At 39.6% G+C, this 16,333-nt stretch overlaps 1 protein-coding gene across 2 annotated transcripts; it reads left to right on the forward strand.

The window, feature by feature from the left end:
- Positions 1-3,280: 3,280 nt before the first annotated feature.
- Positions 3,281-13,653, forward strand: etsrp (ETS1-related protein). 2 transcript variants are annotated; one of them, XM_075466850.1, is made up of 8 exons: positions 3,281-3,412; positions 3,672-3,753; positions 5,230-5,349; positions 5,440-5,514; positions 9,228-9,377; positions 9,459-9,701; positions 11,407-11,525; positions 12,925-13,653. In XM_075466850.1, exons 1-8 carry the CDS (start codon positions 3,347-3,349, stop codon positions 13,210-13,212), a joined length of 1,143 nt encoding a protein of 380 aa, XP_075322965.1. In that variant the 5' UTR covers positions 3,281-3,346; the 3' UTR covers positions 13,213-13,653. The 2 variants fall into 2 exon arrangements, with proteins under 2 accessions (XP_075322965.1, XP_075322966.1); XM_075466851.1 differs by having other exon boundaries at positions 5,263-5,349.
- The last annotated feature ends 2,680 nt before the right edge of the window (positions 13,654-16,333 follow it).

Consider the following 16,333-nt stretch of genomic DNA (forward strand, 5'->3'; position numbering starts at 1 on the left):
CAGATGGTTGTTAATCACTGCGCTTGTTGTGTAACTTCATCCTGGTTGTGTCCTTGTCCCGAGGTGGGGCTCCCAATCACGACTCCCGTCTCCGCGCACGATTTCACCCGTCTGCACTTTTCCAGATGGAGTCGGCCTCTGTGTGTGTGTGTGTGTGTGTGTGTGTGTGTGTGTGTGTGGGAGCAGAATGGCACAGATGTTTGTTTACACAAGTCTCTGGGCTCGGCCTTATCTGCTGCAGCCACTCACGCTGTGATTTCAGACTTTCTTCAGCAAGTACTTGTGTGTTTTTTTTACGGGCCATTGTTTTGTCGAATGGTTTCTAAAGATACACAGATTTTTTTTTTTCCTCCTCCACCTCATTAAAAAGCCGACTGGCAAAAGCTCTGATTTCAAAAAGCCTGCACTTCATCTCCACCCAAACTGCGGCTCAGTTATTTGGTCCCGCCTGTCAGACAATCAGTGATCTGAAATATGTTAAAGCCATTCAGTGACACAATGCTGCGCTCCCAGCCTGTTATTCCGCCTTTATGTTACAAGCTCCACTCGTTGAACTGACTATGTTTAGAACATGAACACAGATCTCACTGCGGTGGGGGGCATTTTCTTCTGAGTAATCTTAATTTTTTAATCATTTGCTCACATCAGACCAAAGACCGAAAATATATGTTTTACTGTTTTACCTGAAAGCATCAAACTAAAGACTAAACCCGTCTTAAAACCCATTTTTATTCCCTGGCTTTTAACCCAGCATGAGACTCTGTTTCCGTTGTTGTTTTATTGTTTTTAATATTGTTTTTGTTTATTATTGTTTTTACATTGTTCTCATGTTTTATGTTCTTACTCATGTACAGCACTTTGTTCCAACCACGGCCGTTTTAAAGGGCTTTATAAATAAAGTTGAGTTGAGTAAAGAAAGAAGAGATTCAGCCATTCTGATCACCAATTTATTAGATAGATTTTATTGAATACTTGTAGTCCAGATCACATAGAAAAACAATCAATAATAAAAGTACATAAAAAAGACATTTATATAAAAAAATAATAATAATAAAAACACTCCTAATCTTTTAGGAGGCAATCATACCAATGTTTCCAATATACAGATGTATACTATATTTAATGTCAACAGTAGGATAATTATATTATTAGACTAATTTAGCCGGCAAATAAATAGAAACATAAGCTTCCTTAAAACAGCCATCACAGACCTGACATTCAGACACAAACAGTTGACTGGCTCTGCTCCATCTGGGCTTCTTTAACAAAATTATTGATTTACACTCCTTCTTTTTTATCTATAAAAGCTCAAATTAGTGCAAAACCAAAAAAAGATATTCGCAGTTTACTATCTCAGAAAACTTTGACTTAAAGGATTATCAGATTCCATCATCAGTGGTCAGAGTCTTCTTGTCTGAACGCCTGATAAACAATCTGCTGGAATGAAATGTTGTAGATTTTAAACGTTTTTACATTTAATGTTGGACTCGAATGGACATGATTGTGCTTCATTGGTCCTAAAAGAGAAACCGTGTTGACGTCTTCTGTTTGAGGTCAAGCTGTGATCAAAGTAATTACCTCTAACTGTGGGACTGTAGCATTAAATCATGCCTCATGTAACATTTACACATGAGGGGGATCGGGCTGCAGTTTGGTCGTAAATCAGTCGGCATGATGATGAGCTGCTGAGGGGGGTGTTGGGCGTTTAGGAGGAGAGGAGAAGAACTCAAACTGCAACATGTAAGTAGCTGTGTGAAGTCTGGGAACTAAAAGTGTTGAACGGGAAAAAACCAAAGCTGTGTATCTTCTTTTATTCTGTCCATCATGCCAGCGCAGACTGGTGCTTGCGTAAAGTTCTCCATCATGTTCTTATTCTGAAGGGAGTGTTTATTCTCTTTTTTCTCTTTATTATTTAATGAGACCAACACAATGAGTTACTCTGTGGATTTCTCATTCAGCGACCACCCTTTTAGTGTTTAGTGATTTATAAACGGACCTCCACACATTCAGCCCGTGTTTCCTGCCCATAAGCGTCTCCTATCTGTGCACCACGCATACCTTTAGGTTTGGAAGTACCCACCCAGCCCCGCTGCAAGCCTTTTACTCTCTGATCAGCCCGCTCTCTTAACGCCGTTTTCAGCATCATTTTCAGTTTTCTCCCGGTATTCCCAACCATTCCCACTTCCACACATTCACCTTTAGAGCCGCAGGATGTGTGCTGAGCAGTTCCATTCTTATTATGAGGAATCTCCTCACATGAAAGTGTGTTTGTTGAGTGGAACTTTTCCGGGTTTAAGTTCTAACTTTGGCTCAGCCTGTTCGGTTCGGCTGCGGACAGAAACCCGCTTTGTTGTCATTTTTTTTTAATAGCTTATAACTGATTTTTTATTTGACATATAAAGACATACAAACACAAACTCAGCAAACACAGAGGGGGTGTATATTATATGCAGTTATACTTTCTTAAAGTTCTTTAAAAGTCCTTTCTCTCTCTCTTTCTTTTTTTCTTCCACTGACTAGATCTTTGTAAATTTCAGTCACTGTTTTGCACCTTTACGTCATATTTCCGCTAATCCAATCCTCTTCTTCGCTCTATATGCCCTAACCAGCATTCTGCATTAATATAAGTGAGAAAAACAACCATACAGAGTACGAGTCATTTACAGGTGAGAGCAACAACAATACAAAAAGAAAAATAAAGAACCTCTCCTGTAATTAATAAAAAAATAAAAAATAAAAATAAGAAAAACAAGAATATAGAGGTAACTAGAGTCCCGGCGGTGCCTGTACTAATAATGACCATCTTTTATCAAACACGTCTGTTTTCAGGTGTGGTCTTGCTGTGATTTTTTCCATAATAAACACATTTTCTCTCCATTGCTTTATGCTTGGAGGCTGTTGTTTCAGCCAGGAAGCTGTTATAGTCTTTCTTTGCCATCAGCAGCAGGATTCTCAGTAAACATTTAGAGCTCTTATAGAATAGAAATAGAAAAGAAAAATACTTTATTCATCCCCCAATTGGGGAAATTCAAATATCTATTATCTGTCACACCGTCAGGAATTATACCCAAAATGCAAAGTGCTGCTTCCAGATGTGTTGTCATTCTTTTAACGGAGGATCTCTCATGAATGAATGTTGGGTCGCTTGTTGCTGCGGGGATGGGCTCTGACGTCACGGTGGTTAAACAAACCTCGGCGCCTCAGGTCACGACGCACCCGCAGGCACGCGCCCCGCCCACCCCTTTCCGCCGCGCTTATAACGGCACCGGGCCGGCTGGAGGCTGAGCGTCTTCCCGCTGATCCGCAGCCGGTAAAAGTCTGATAACAAAGTGTTGGAACGAGCCACATGTTCTGGGAGACCGACATCACACCCGGAGACAGAAACGCGGACAACAGAAACTCGGAATTAAAGGTTGGTTCATGACTTTTTTTAAATTCATTCATTGGTAACATCCAGTTTACAGGCGGAAGCTTTTCAGCTGAAAAGTGGAGCTCATGAGATCTATAAGAAAAGCCATTTCTGACACATGTTGGGTGATAAGTGCCGGTGTTAGACATGACTGTGCGCTGTTGTGACTTTAGACTTAATTTGTAAGTTGGGTGTGGGGGGGGGCGGTTTTGCCTTTATTTAGAAGGTGAAAGGATTAAAGTTGTAATCACATGACTCACAGATGGAGATCTGCCACACTGGATACTACACAGAAGACTTCAGGACACAGGAGGTGCCGGCCGGCCTGGATTTTGCATCTTATGGTGAGTTCGCCTCTCTGTCCTGCTCACGGGGCTGAAGCAGAGCTTTTTGCATGTTTGTCTGAGCTGTTTCCTCTGGACCCCAGCGGCTGAAGGACAGAGGAAACATTTTTTGTTGACAGAGTCATCGCATCTGTCAGAGCTTTCTGAGGCCTGCGTCAGGGTGACGGGGCGCTGCGGGGTGTGATCAGGCCTGAAAGGGCCGGGCAGAGGCCGGGTGGTCGGGTTAAAGACGCCCTCCACGCTGCACTCCCCTCTCTGTCCTCCCTAATCCTTTCCTCCAGACTTCCTCCTCCAACAGATTTAGAGTTCCCCCTCCCCATCCCTCCATCACTACTCTGTCACACTCCCTCCGCTGGCGTTTCCTCCTCGCTCTTCCTCCCCCTCCCTGCCCTGTTTCCTCAGAGCTGCATCCATCCACGGAGCTGTAAAAATCTGCACTTTGACGGTAAACTGATTGCTATCTCCTGTTAGATAACAACCCAAACATCTAATTCACAAATTCATCCCATCTTTTCTTTTCTTCTCTGTGCTGAGCTGAGCTCGTGTTAACCTCCTGCTTAAAGAACCAAACCAGTGACTTTATCATGTCACAGTTTCCTGCACAGAGTGTGTTTAACACTCAGATTTGAACTCATTTGATGTGAAACTTCACCCATATGGAGCTCTTATAACAGAGACGGCTTCTTGTATTCTTGAGTTTTATGCAACACTGAAAAAAGTGACTTTTTGGTCAAATAACTGTCATAATCTCCACCTTGTATTTTTAAGATTCAGTAAGAACTAGAGCTTCTTATAAGTAAAATTAAACATTTTATTAACGTAATACATGAATTATGGGGGAAGAATAAGTTTTACTTAGGTTTCCTCATACAATTTAAATGTTTAATAGTTGTATGTACATAAACCTAGAAATACTACATAAACTTTACTCTGAAAGTGTGTCGTTAAAATCTACTGAGTTACTTCGTAACAGCAAATACTACAGATATATAACATTTACTTAAAATTATGAGTAAAATGATGTTCCTGCCTATGAAAAACAAGTAGACTTTACTTAATTTGTTTAAATAAATATAACTTAAAACTTAGATGCAATTAAGTAAATGTTACTTAATATCTTCTAAACTGTTTTATGGGAAGTAACATTTACTTGATATTGCAGCATTAAATATTACTTAAATCGTTTGAGTGCAAATACTTACAAAGGGTTTTGTAAGTAAACCTTATGAGTTGGAGCTGGCAGGAGAAAAGTCATTAACTCCAACACATTTCCTCTAATGCACCCAAAGTGAGCATTGAGGGTCCTTTAAACTCACAGTAGTTTATGTTTTCAGTCATATTTCTCTGCTGAAATGGATCCAAATGTGTTTGTTTTGTATGTGAAACTGATGGTTTGGTCCATAACAAGCATGAGCTGTGCTTCTGCCCTCCCCTCCTCCACTGACTCCACCTGTCTGCGTTATGTTTAACCTCCAGACTACCCTGGTGAAGACCTGTCTTTTCTGTTAGACAGTAAAGCACCCGGGCAGCAGCAGTATGTGGCTGGAGGCAGTTACCCGGAGCAGCCCAAAGCCTCCCACCCCTATGACACCAAAGGTAAAACCTCCTCTGATGTGCTTGCTTTGGGAGAGGCGTCGGCCGGTGGTTGTGATGGCTCATCTTAGTTTTTGCTCCCTCTCCCCTCAGTGAGCAGCAACGAAGCTGCCCTCTTCAACCTGGACTCGTACCAGGAGTTCAACTGGTGGGCTTCTTATCCGCATGGTGAGCCTCACACTCTACGGTCCTGGTCTGTTTGTCACAGCTTTAAAGGGGCGTGTTCTCGTGTCTGACTTTCTCACTTTGGAAATATCTTTCCAAATCAAAGATATTGTCCATTTACAACATTTAAACTATGGAAACATGGATATTTGTCTTCAAAGTCCGGTACACTCTCAGAAACAGGGGTACAGTACAAGTCCTTTTTGTCCCCTGAGGTACAATCTATACTAATGTACCCCCTACACTCTCAGAAATTGTACCTTTAGAGGTACGATGGCTTGTCCCTGGGGCAGTACCCTCAGAAGGTATAGTTTTGTACCCTTATACTGAAGTAGCCTAACACAGACTGTCTATTGTACCCCAGCATGTAGAAAAAAAGGTACATATATGTACCTTTTACCACTTAAGTACATATATGTACCTTTTACCACTTGAGTACATATATGTACCTTTTACCACTTAAGTACATATATGTACCTTTTACCACTTGAGTACATATATGTACCTTTTACCACTTGAGTACATATATGTACCTTTTACCACTTGAGTACATATATGTACCTTTTACCACTTGAGTACATATATGTACCTTTTACCACTTGAGTACATATATGTACCTTTTACCACTTAAGTACATATATGTACCTTTTACCACTTGAGTACATATATGTACCTTTTACCACTTGAGTACATATATGTACCTTTTACCACTTGAGTACATATATGTACCTTTTACCACTTGAGTACATATATGTACCTTTTACCTCTTGAGTACATATATGTACCTTTTACCACTTGAGTACATATATGTACCTTTTACCACTTGAGTACATATATGTACCTTTTACCACTTGAGTACATATATGTACCTTTTACCACTTGAGTACATATATGTACCTTTTACCACTTGAGTACATATATGTACCTTTTACCACTAGAGTTCATATATGTACCTTTTTACCACTTAAGTACATATATGTACCTTTTACCACTTAAGTACATATATGTACCCTTTACCACTTGAGTACATATATGTACCTTTTACCACTTGAGTACATATATGTACCTTTTACCACTAGAGTTCATATATGTACCCTTTACCACTTGAGTACATATATGTACCTTTTACCACTTGAGTACATATATGTACCTTTTTACCACTTAAGTACATATATGTACCTTTTACCACTTAAGTACATATATGTACCCTTTACCACTTGAGTACATATATGTACCTTTTACCACTTGAGTACATATATGTACCTTTTACCACTTGAGTACATATATGTACCTTTTACCACTTGAGTACATATATGTACCTTTTTACCACTTAAGTACATATATGTACCTTTTACCACTTAAGTACATATATGTACCTTTTACCACTTAAGTACATATATGTACCTTTTACCACTAGAGTACATATATGTACCCTTTACCACTTGAGTACATATATGTACCTTTTACCACTTGAGTACATATATGTACCTTTTACCACTTGAGTACATATATGTACCTTTTTACCACTTAAGTACATATATGTACCTTTTACCACTTGAGTACATATATGTACCTTTTACCACTTGAGTACATATATGTACCTTTTACCACTTGAGTACATATATGTACCTTTTACCACTTGAGTACATATATGTACCTTTTTACCACTTAAGTACATATATGTACCTTTTACCACTTGAGTACATATATGTACCTTTTTACCACTTAAGTACATATATGTACCTTTTACCACTAGAGTTCATATATGTACCTTTTTACCACTTAAGTACATATATGTACCTTTTACCACTTAAGTACATATATGTACCCTTTACCACTTGAGTAGATATATGTACCTTTTACCACTTGAGTACATATATGTACCTTTTACCACTTGAGTACATATATGTACCTTTTACCACTAGAGTTCATATATGTACCTTTTTACCACTTAAGTACATATATGTACCTTTTACCACTTAAGTACATATATGTACCTTTTACCACTAGAGTACATATATGTACCCTTTACCACTTGAGTACATATATGTACCTTTTACCACTTGAGTACATATATGTACCTTTTACCACTTGAGTACATATATGTACCTTTTTACCACTTAAGTACATATATGTACCTTTTACCACTTAAGTACATATATGTACCCTTTACCACTTGAGTACATATATGTACCTTTTACCACTTGAGTACATATATGTACCTTTTACCACTTGAGTACATATATGTACCTTTTACCACTTAAGTACATATATGTACCTTTTACCACTTAAGTACATATATGTACCTTTTTACCACTTGAGTACATATATGTACCTTTTACCACTTGAGTACATATATGTACCTTTTACCACTTAAGTACATATATGTACCTTTTACCACTTAAGTACATATATGTACCTTTTACCACTTAAGTACATATATGTACCTTTTTACCACTTGAGTACATATATGTACCTTTTACCACTTGAGTACATATATGTACCTTTTACCACTTGAGTACATATATGTACCTTTTACCACTTAAGTACATATATGTACCTTTTACCACTTAAGTACATATATGTACCTTTTACCACTTAAGTACATATATGTACCTTTTACCACTTAAGTACATATATGTACCTTTTACCACTTGAGTACATATATGTACTTTTTACCACTTGAGTACATATATGTACCTTTTGGACCCTCAAAAAGGTACATACATGTACTTTTTACCACTTGAGTACATATATGTACCTTTTGGACCCTAAAAAAAGGTACATATAGGTACCTTCAGGTCCAATAATTAACCCTAGGGGGTACATTAGTACAGATTGTACCTCAGGGGGGAAAAAAGGACTCGTACTGTACCCCTATTTCTGAGAGTGTAGGGTTAATTATTGGACCTAAAAGTACATATATGCACCTTTTTTTCTACATGCTGGGATACAATAGACAGTCTGTGTTAGGCAACTTCAGTATAAAGGTACAAAATTGCCACCAGAGGTACAAGATTGGTCTCTGTAACGTACAAACCACAAGGGTACAAAACTATACCTTTTGAGGGTACTGCCCCAGGGACAAGCCATCGTACCCCTAAAGGTACAATCCTGTACTTTATTTTCTGAGAGTGTATCAGGGACACACACTTCCATCTCATTTCCAACAATACTTTAAAAAAAACCCTCAAACATTCACTCCAGAACAAATCGGCAATCTAAGCTGTTGTACCACCAGAGCACAGTTTTCCATCAAATATAAACTTTATGGAACAGGTATATTCACCTGACAAACAGCTCTCCCTCCCTACCCGTCTATAAAAGGAAATTAAAAGTTCACCTGTACTCTATGGGACTGTCTTAATACTTTTTATTCTCTTTTTTGTTTATAGTTGCCATTGCAATTTAGTCTTTTGATTTATTGTAATTGATTTTTGTGATGTTGTTTTTATTCTTTTTTTTTTTCTCATTAATCCATTTGTTGTTTTATCCTGATAAGATGCATTTAATTTTGTTTATTTATCTTAATGGTGAGGTTCCCAATAAGCCCTCCCAGAGTTTCTAACCTCTCCAGCTCTGATTCATTGCAGCTTATCATTTATTATCTATTGTATATATATTTATTTTATTCCATTTCTTTCTTTTATGTGACATACTCTTGTTTGTAATGTTTTATTAAAGTGCAAACAAACAATAATAATACTTGTGCACAGATGGATTGGCTCTAAATCCGACGCAAACTGGGTACCAGGAGACTGCCCAGACATATCAGAGCCTGGTGCCCCAGAACGGACAGTTCAGCCCAGCCTTGGAGGGAAGCCACAGTCCCTTCCTGACTGGAAAAGGATCTAATACATTACAGAGTGCGTGGTGTCTCTCGCAGATTCAAATCAAACATCTCATGCACTGCGGGTCGGTGTGTGTAATCCTTGTTTTCGTTGCAGATGAGGCAGATCAGAGCTACTACGACGCAGAAGGACAGAGGCAGTCTTCCTCCTTCTGGCCTGAATATCCATCCCCCAGCTTCACCACTCCGCCACCACCACTCCCTTCTCCGGCATCCTGTCCCTCCAACCCCAACCGCCAGTCCTCGGTGCAGTACTGCCCTCGTGTGGCCAAACGGAAACACACACACTCCCAGAGGCCAGAGAGGGAGGGCCAGATGACGGGAATGTCAGCTTACCCAGGTCAGAAAGGGTTTCATCTTATTCTGAGATCCGAGCATCTGACACGATTTTTTTTTTATTGGAATCTTTTTGGGGTTATTCTTTTTAGAAAATCCAGTTAGTTTTTTATTAGGGCTGGGCAACGATTAAAATGTTTAATCTAATTAATCGCATGATTTCCCTGATTAATCACGATTAATCGCATTTGTACGCAGAATCCAAAAATGAATCCAAAAGTAGCGTATAGCTTTTAGCATTTAGCTTTATTTTAAATGTGCTGCCATATGAATGAAAGTGCCATAACATTTGTTGTGCAAACACACTTTTAACATCAGCATCTTTCAAATCAAATCAAATCAAATTTATTTGTAGCACATTTCATGTACAAAACAATTCAAAGTGCTTCACATAAAATAAAAGCATTGCAGCAGGGAGTGGAAGAAGCGTTAAAATATATAAAATAATATAAAGAGAAACAAATAAAGTAATTTAAATGAATTTAAAAACAACATCTTTCTGTAGTTTTTATGTAGAAGCCTCGCTCCACTGTCTGTTTCCTTGAATGACTTGCTGCTATCAGTTGTGTGTTTTGCCTTTAAAGCCCGATTAAATATTACCTATGGATCACTGGTAATTCGAAACTACCCCCGCACCTCTGTATTTTTTTGTGGCGCATTCGGACGGGACAAGCAAAAGTTTGTAATTTACTCAAATCACAGACATCATGAGCGGATATTCCGTAATTGTCGTCACAAGAGATGTGCGATTGCATTCACAAACACACACGTGTGCGTTCACACAGGACTTAAATTACCACAGGACGTCTGTGTTTCGCCGAAACACAGTAGGTAATTCGCGGCGGAATTATTACCCCACAAATCACGGACATGGCGCATTCGCACAGGACTAAGAACTCAGACATTCTCCGCAATTATTCCGAATTACGGGGGGTCCATAGGTAATACAAGTCCCATGCGAATCGGGCTTTAGTGATATTTTAGACTGGAACTACTACGCTGAGAAGACAATTCAACTTGGCAGTGTTTACAGATGACTTTGGTTCTGTCGACTCCGCCGTCTGGAAGAACTTTAAAATGAAAATGGCCGAGTAAAAGTTCCGTACCCTTCTCCATGTTTGGTGGATCCGCCGATTACTTTCTTTTCCGGTTCCACAGCAGACAGCAGCAGACTTTTACAAAATAAAAGCCTGTGAGCAACAGACTTTTACAATATTAAAATAAATAATAAAACAGGGGTGGTCCGTGGCGTAGTGGGTTGAGCAGGCGCCCCATGTACAGAGGCTATAGTCCTCGCTGCAGCTGGCCCCGGTTCGAGTCCCGCATCGGATGGCCCTGTGCTGCGTGTCGTTCCCCCTCTCTCTGCCCCCTGCTTCCTGTCTGTCTGAACTTTCCTATCCATTAAAGGCACAAAAGCCCCCCCAAAAAAATGTGATGTAATTTTTTTAATGTAAAAAAAATATACATATATTTTTTTTATTTTTACATTTTAAAAAAAATTTAAATTTATTTTTTTTTAATGTTAATTTAAAAAATAAATAAATATAACATGCGTTAATGCGCGATAAAATATTTAACGAGTTAACGTGATAATAACGAGTTAACTCGCCCAGCCCTAATGTTTTTATATATTTGAACAAACACTGATTATTACACGTTAATGCAAACTTCTGTGACCACATTTATCAGTTTGTTCATACGTTTTTCAGGTTCTGGTCCCATCCAGTTGTGGCAGTTTTTACTGGAGCTTCTTCTGGACTCTACCTGCAACACGTTCATCTCCTGGACCGGAGATGGCTGGGAGTTCAAGATGTCCGACCCCACAGAGGTAAGGACGGGTTTTACATGGGTGCAAAGTTACCTCATACCTTCCTCTGGGATCTTTCTTTCTTTTGCATCTTTTGGACATTATGAAAAGTAGTAACTTCTGTTTTAAATGCACACAATAGTCCCAGTTCAGGAGTCTGTGGTAGCTCAGTTATGTCAGAACCAATCAGTCAAATTGTTATTGGAAGTTATGTGTTTTATGATTATCTTATCACTGTTTTCTGCACTTGTTGCTGGAGTTTGGACCTCTGTCCACTCCCAGCTCTTTAGACTTTGGATGCGTCTGAACTCTATATGAGGTAGTTATCAACAGCTCCATCTCAGTCAGTTAAGGCAAGGCAGGTTTATCTGTACGGCACAATTCAACTACAAAGCGATTCAAAGTGCTTTACAGATAAAACAGTAGAAATAAAAAGCATGATTTAAATTTTAAACAAAACAGAAAGAAATAAGAACAATAGATAGAATCAGATCAAATCAGTAGTTAAAATGTGATTAACAGTTAAACAGGCAGACACTCTCTTTCCAACATGTGAGATAAAGCATTGGATGTTCAGTAGAGATGGGACCAAGTCACACATGTGCAAGTCTCAAGTCATTTTTTCTTGGTCAAGTCAAAGTCAAAGTCACCTTATTATTGCAATTTTACCTGCAGAATCTGATCTTAATAAAGTGAAAACACAAAGATATAAGTAACTGTCAGTAAACATCATTGGCCAATGTGTCCAACCTGTCCACCCCGTATCATATCAAGCTAACGTTAGCTAACTACCGACTAGGCTAACAGGATAATATTAGCTAATTTGACGAGCACTTACTGGTCAGAATGGATCTTCAAATGACGAACAAAGTTGGAAGTTGTCGTCTGGCTGTCTGAGATGTTGATGCTGCATGTCTTGCACTGAGCTGTTCGTCTTTTGCCGTCAAAATGGTGATTACGGAAGCCGAAGACAACGACTCTCGGTCCCGCTGACATGTTGATGCATATCTGATATGAGTTTATTCTCTCCAATAAACACTAAGGTATGTAGAGAGGGCATGACTGATTGACAGGGTAGGGATCCAATCATGACGCCATTCTCAGCCTGCGCTGCTACCGGGTAATCAATATTATTTTTTAAATTAATTTATTAGTTTTATATTCAAACTGAAAACATGAACTGAATAACTCTCAAGTCATTCAAGTCATCGTGTCTCAAGTCAAGTCAAGTGCCGAGTCTTTAACTTCCAAGTCCGAGTCGAGTCTCAAGTCTTTTATTTTTTTGTCAAGTCACAAGTCATCAAAACAGCGACTCGAGTCCCCATCTCTGGTGTTCAGCTTCTGAATGACTAATCCCCGGGTTTACTCCACGTTTATCCAGCACTGAAGTTGAGGGTTTTTCTTTTTGTTGACCCCACAGGTGGCCAAGCGCTGGGGTCAGTGTAAGAACAAACCCAAAATGAACTACGAGAAGTTGAGCCGCGGCCTGCGCTACTACTACCACAAGAACATCATCCACAAGACGGCGGGCAAGCGCTACGTGTACCGCTTCGTCTGTGACATGCAGGGCATGCTGGGTAAGACGGCGCAGGAGGTCCTGAGCAGTCTGAACATCATGCCTGCAAACACAGAGTCGTGGACCAGGGTACCTGCGGCGGCGGTGGCGGCGGCGTCCGAACACGGCAGCGAATCATGGGCGGCGCAGTAGGGAACTGGCCCCAGGAGACAACACTGCTTCTTCAGGGCCCCCCAACGAACTTTTGTGCCTTCAGCGGCTGATTCTGTGGCAGGGAATTCTCAGATCTGGTGTTTGTAGGTCAGATTGTCGTAAATAATACATGAAACTTAATGAATTTCTCAGTCTTTTTACGCTCAGGGCTACGAGTGCAGCACAGAAACCGGCCGGAGATCATTTCAGCACTACAGATGCAGCCATATTTCACTCGATGGGTTTCCAATTATCATTTGTAAATAGTGTTTATATGAACACTTTGTAGAGTTTTGTGCATTTATATTGTTATTGTTTTTTAAACAAAACTCATGTCTACCTCCATTGATACTGAGACTGACAGACTGGTGGTCATTAGGCCCTCCCAGAGAAGCTTTTATTAATTAATGATGATCCTTTTCTGTAAATAAATTGTATATATTAAACACTTGCTGAGCGTTTTGGTTTAAAAGACTTTGAAGAACTTAATGGTTTGTGGAGCTAAAATTCAATTCAATTCAATTAATTTTTATTTAAATAGCGCCAAATACGACAAATGTCACCTCAAGGCACTTAAATAATAAAGTCCAATTCAAGCCAATTGGAATTCAATTTATTGTAATCATAATTATTTACAAAATAATCCAATTCGTTCATATAGAGCCAATTAAAAAACAATTTCCCAGCTAAGGAAACCAACAGATTGCACCGAAACTTGTCTTCAGTCCAATCTCCCGTGCTGAGCGTGCCTGAGGCGACTGTGGAGAGAAACGACTCCCTTTGAACAGGAAGAAACCTCTGGCAGAACCAGAACCAGGAAGGGTGGCCATCCGCCTCCACCAGCTGGGGTCTGAGAAGACAGAAAAGAGCAGAAAAAACCCACTGTAACACCATTCAAAGGATACCTGTTGGAACAGGGAAACACGAGTTAATGACCACAATAATGTCACAAAATTGGGCTAAATTTGGTTAAAAAGGGCAGAGAGGCAAAGCAAATGTATTTGTGTAGCAAAGTGCTTTAAATCGAACATAAAAGCCTTAAAAAGAACATTTACGACCTCTTCTGAGAGCTACAGTGCAGTGAAAGCTATTAACCAAAGTCCATCAATTCAATTCAGTCGGTAATTCAACTCAGCGATAAACGGGAAAGTCTTTGGGTTTGATTCAAAAGACAAAGCGATGCCTCAGACCTATCTGGGAGTTTGCATGATCCATAAAAACTGAAGGCAGCTTCTCCATTTAGCTGTATTTTAAATGTGCTGCCATATGAATGAAAGTGCCATAACATTTGTTGTGCAAACACACTTTTAACATCAGCATCTTTCTGTAGTTTTTATGTAGAAGCCTCGCTCCACTGTCTGTTTCCTTGAATGACTTGCTGCTATCAGTTGTGTGTTTTGCCTTTAAGTGATATTTTAGACTGGAACTACTACGCTGAGAAGACAATTCAACTTGGCTGTAAATGCAGGAGTTTTTTTAAAAACTTATTTTGAAATACATGCTTTTATGTTGAAACCAGTAAAACAGGAAGTGGCGCCGGTTAGCTCCGTGAGCTTCACACAGAGACCGAGGAGCACCTGTAGCGGTGATGTCTAACTTGAATGAAAATGTAAAAGTTCCGTACCCTTCTCCATGTTTGGTGGGGCCTGTAGCCAGGATTTTGCTTGGGGGGGTTCTTTTTGTATATTTTTGAGACTTTGTTGTAGGGGGGTCGGTGGGGGGGGGGGGGGGGGGGGGGTATGCCCCCCCGTAAAATTTTGAAAATTCAACCCTCTGAAATGGCATTTCCTGTGTTTTTGAGAGGATTTCAAAGTAAGAAACGGAGACTGTAGATAACTGTTTCAGGCAGTATTGTATTCAAAGAATGTATAAATTTTCGATGAAGAATACGAATTCAATATATACATTTTTGTAATGCCTCCACATGCATCTTTTTAGACTTTGTAGAACACCCCCTGCCTACGGGCCTGCACCGTAAGGTCTTTGGGCTCTCACAGGCCTACCCACTCAGCCATGTTCATGTTTCACTCATCACTCATCACATATGTATTTGACTGTACGTGTGTCCTTAGCCATACTAACAAGATGATATTCACTCAATAGCGTAGCGTAGACTTGACGGGGTACTAAATATGCCAAGAGACATTTTAAGACGTAGTCAGAGCCCAAGCTTAAATAGTGGAGGGAAATGTAGGTGGGCTTTAGAATCTTTGGCAACGATATTACCCAGACATCCTTGCTATTTTTCGAGGGCAAGATTACTTAATAAAAACGAGATTCTTTTCATTCAGCAAAAGGCAAACGAGGCTAAATGAATTAATTGCTGTTGTTAAGACTGACTATTGTTAATATGTTTATTGGGCAGGTGATAGCTCATAGCTATGAATAAGTTATCCCCTGAAGAAGTTGTATTAATGTTTTCACATGTGTGGTCTATCTGCTCATTATACACTGTTTCTCCAAAATCATTTTGACCGATGAAATACTGTGTTCATTGGTGTTTTCATTCAAACATATTATAACAACCCTTAATGTGTAGGCTACTGTACATCATAAGTAAGGAATCCTTACAATTACTGATATGCCGCGCGTATCAGTAATTGTTAACTCATCACCTGCCGCGACCGGACTTCTCGGGACTGCATACGGACCTGAGAAAGCAACAGACTTTTACAATAACAAAACCTGCGTTAACGCGCGATAAAATATTGATCGGCGTTAAATAATTAACAAGTTAACGCGATAATAACGAGTTAACTCGCCCAGCCCTGGTTATTTTAAATGTTTTTTGGGGCATTTGTGTCCTTTTTGTGAGCAGATAGACAGCAAATGGCCTCAGTTTGAGGAATACAGCCGCCTGCCTAATAACAAATCTTCTCTTTTCTATCTGAACGAGTGATTGTTTGTTGTTGACTTGAAGCAGGATGACGGCTGTGAAAGATAGAATGATCTGTGGACCGCTTTCACCTTTACGGATAAGAGTGAGTGAAGAGAAATGAATTCTCCCGGGGTCGCGGTGTGTAAATGTTTGGTGTAAAGTTCAATCAGGATTAGTTTAATATTGTGTTAAATCAGAGGCTGTTATGTGTTCACTTTAATAAAACATTACAAACAAGAGTAT

The sequence above is a fragment of the Odontesthes bonariensis genome, chromosome 5 (assembly GCF_027942865.1).
Source record: "Odontesthes bonariensis isolate fOdoBon6 chromosome 5, fOdoBon6.hap1, whole genome shotgun sequence".
NCBI classification, from domain to species: Eukaryota; Metazoa; Chordata; class Actinopteri; order Atheriniformes; family Atherinopsidae; genus Odontesthes; species Odontesthes bonariensis.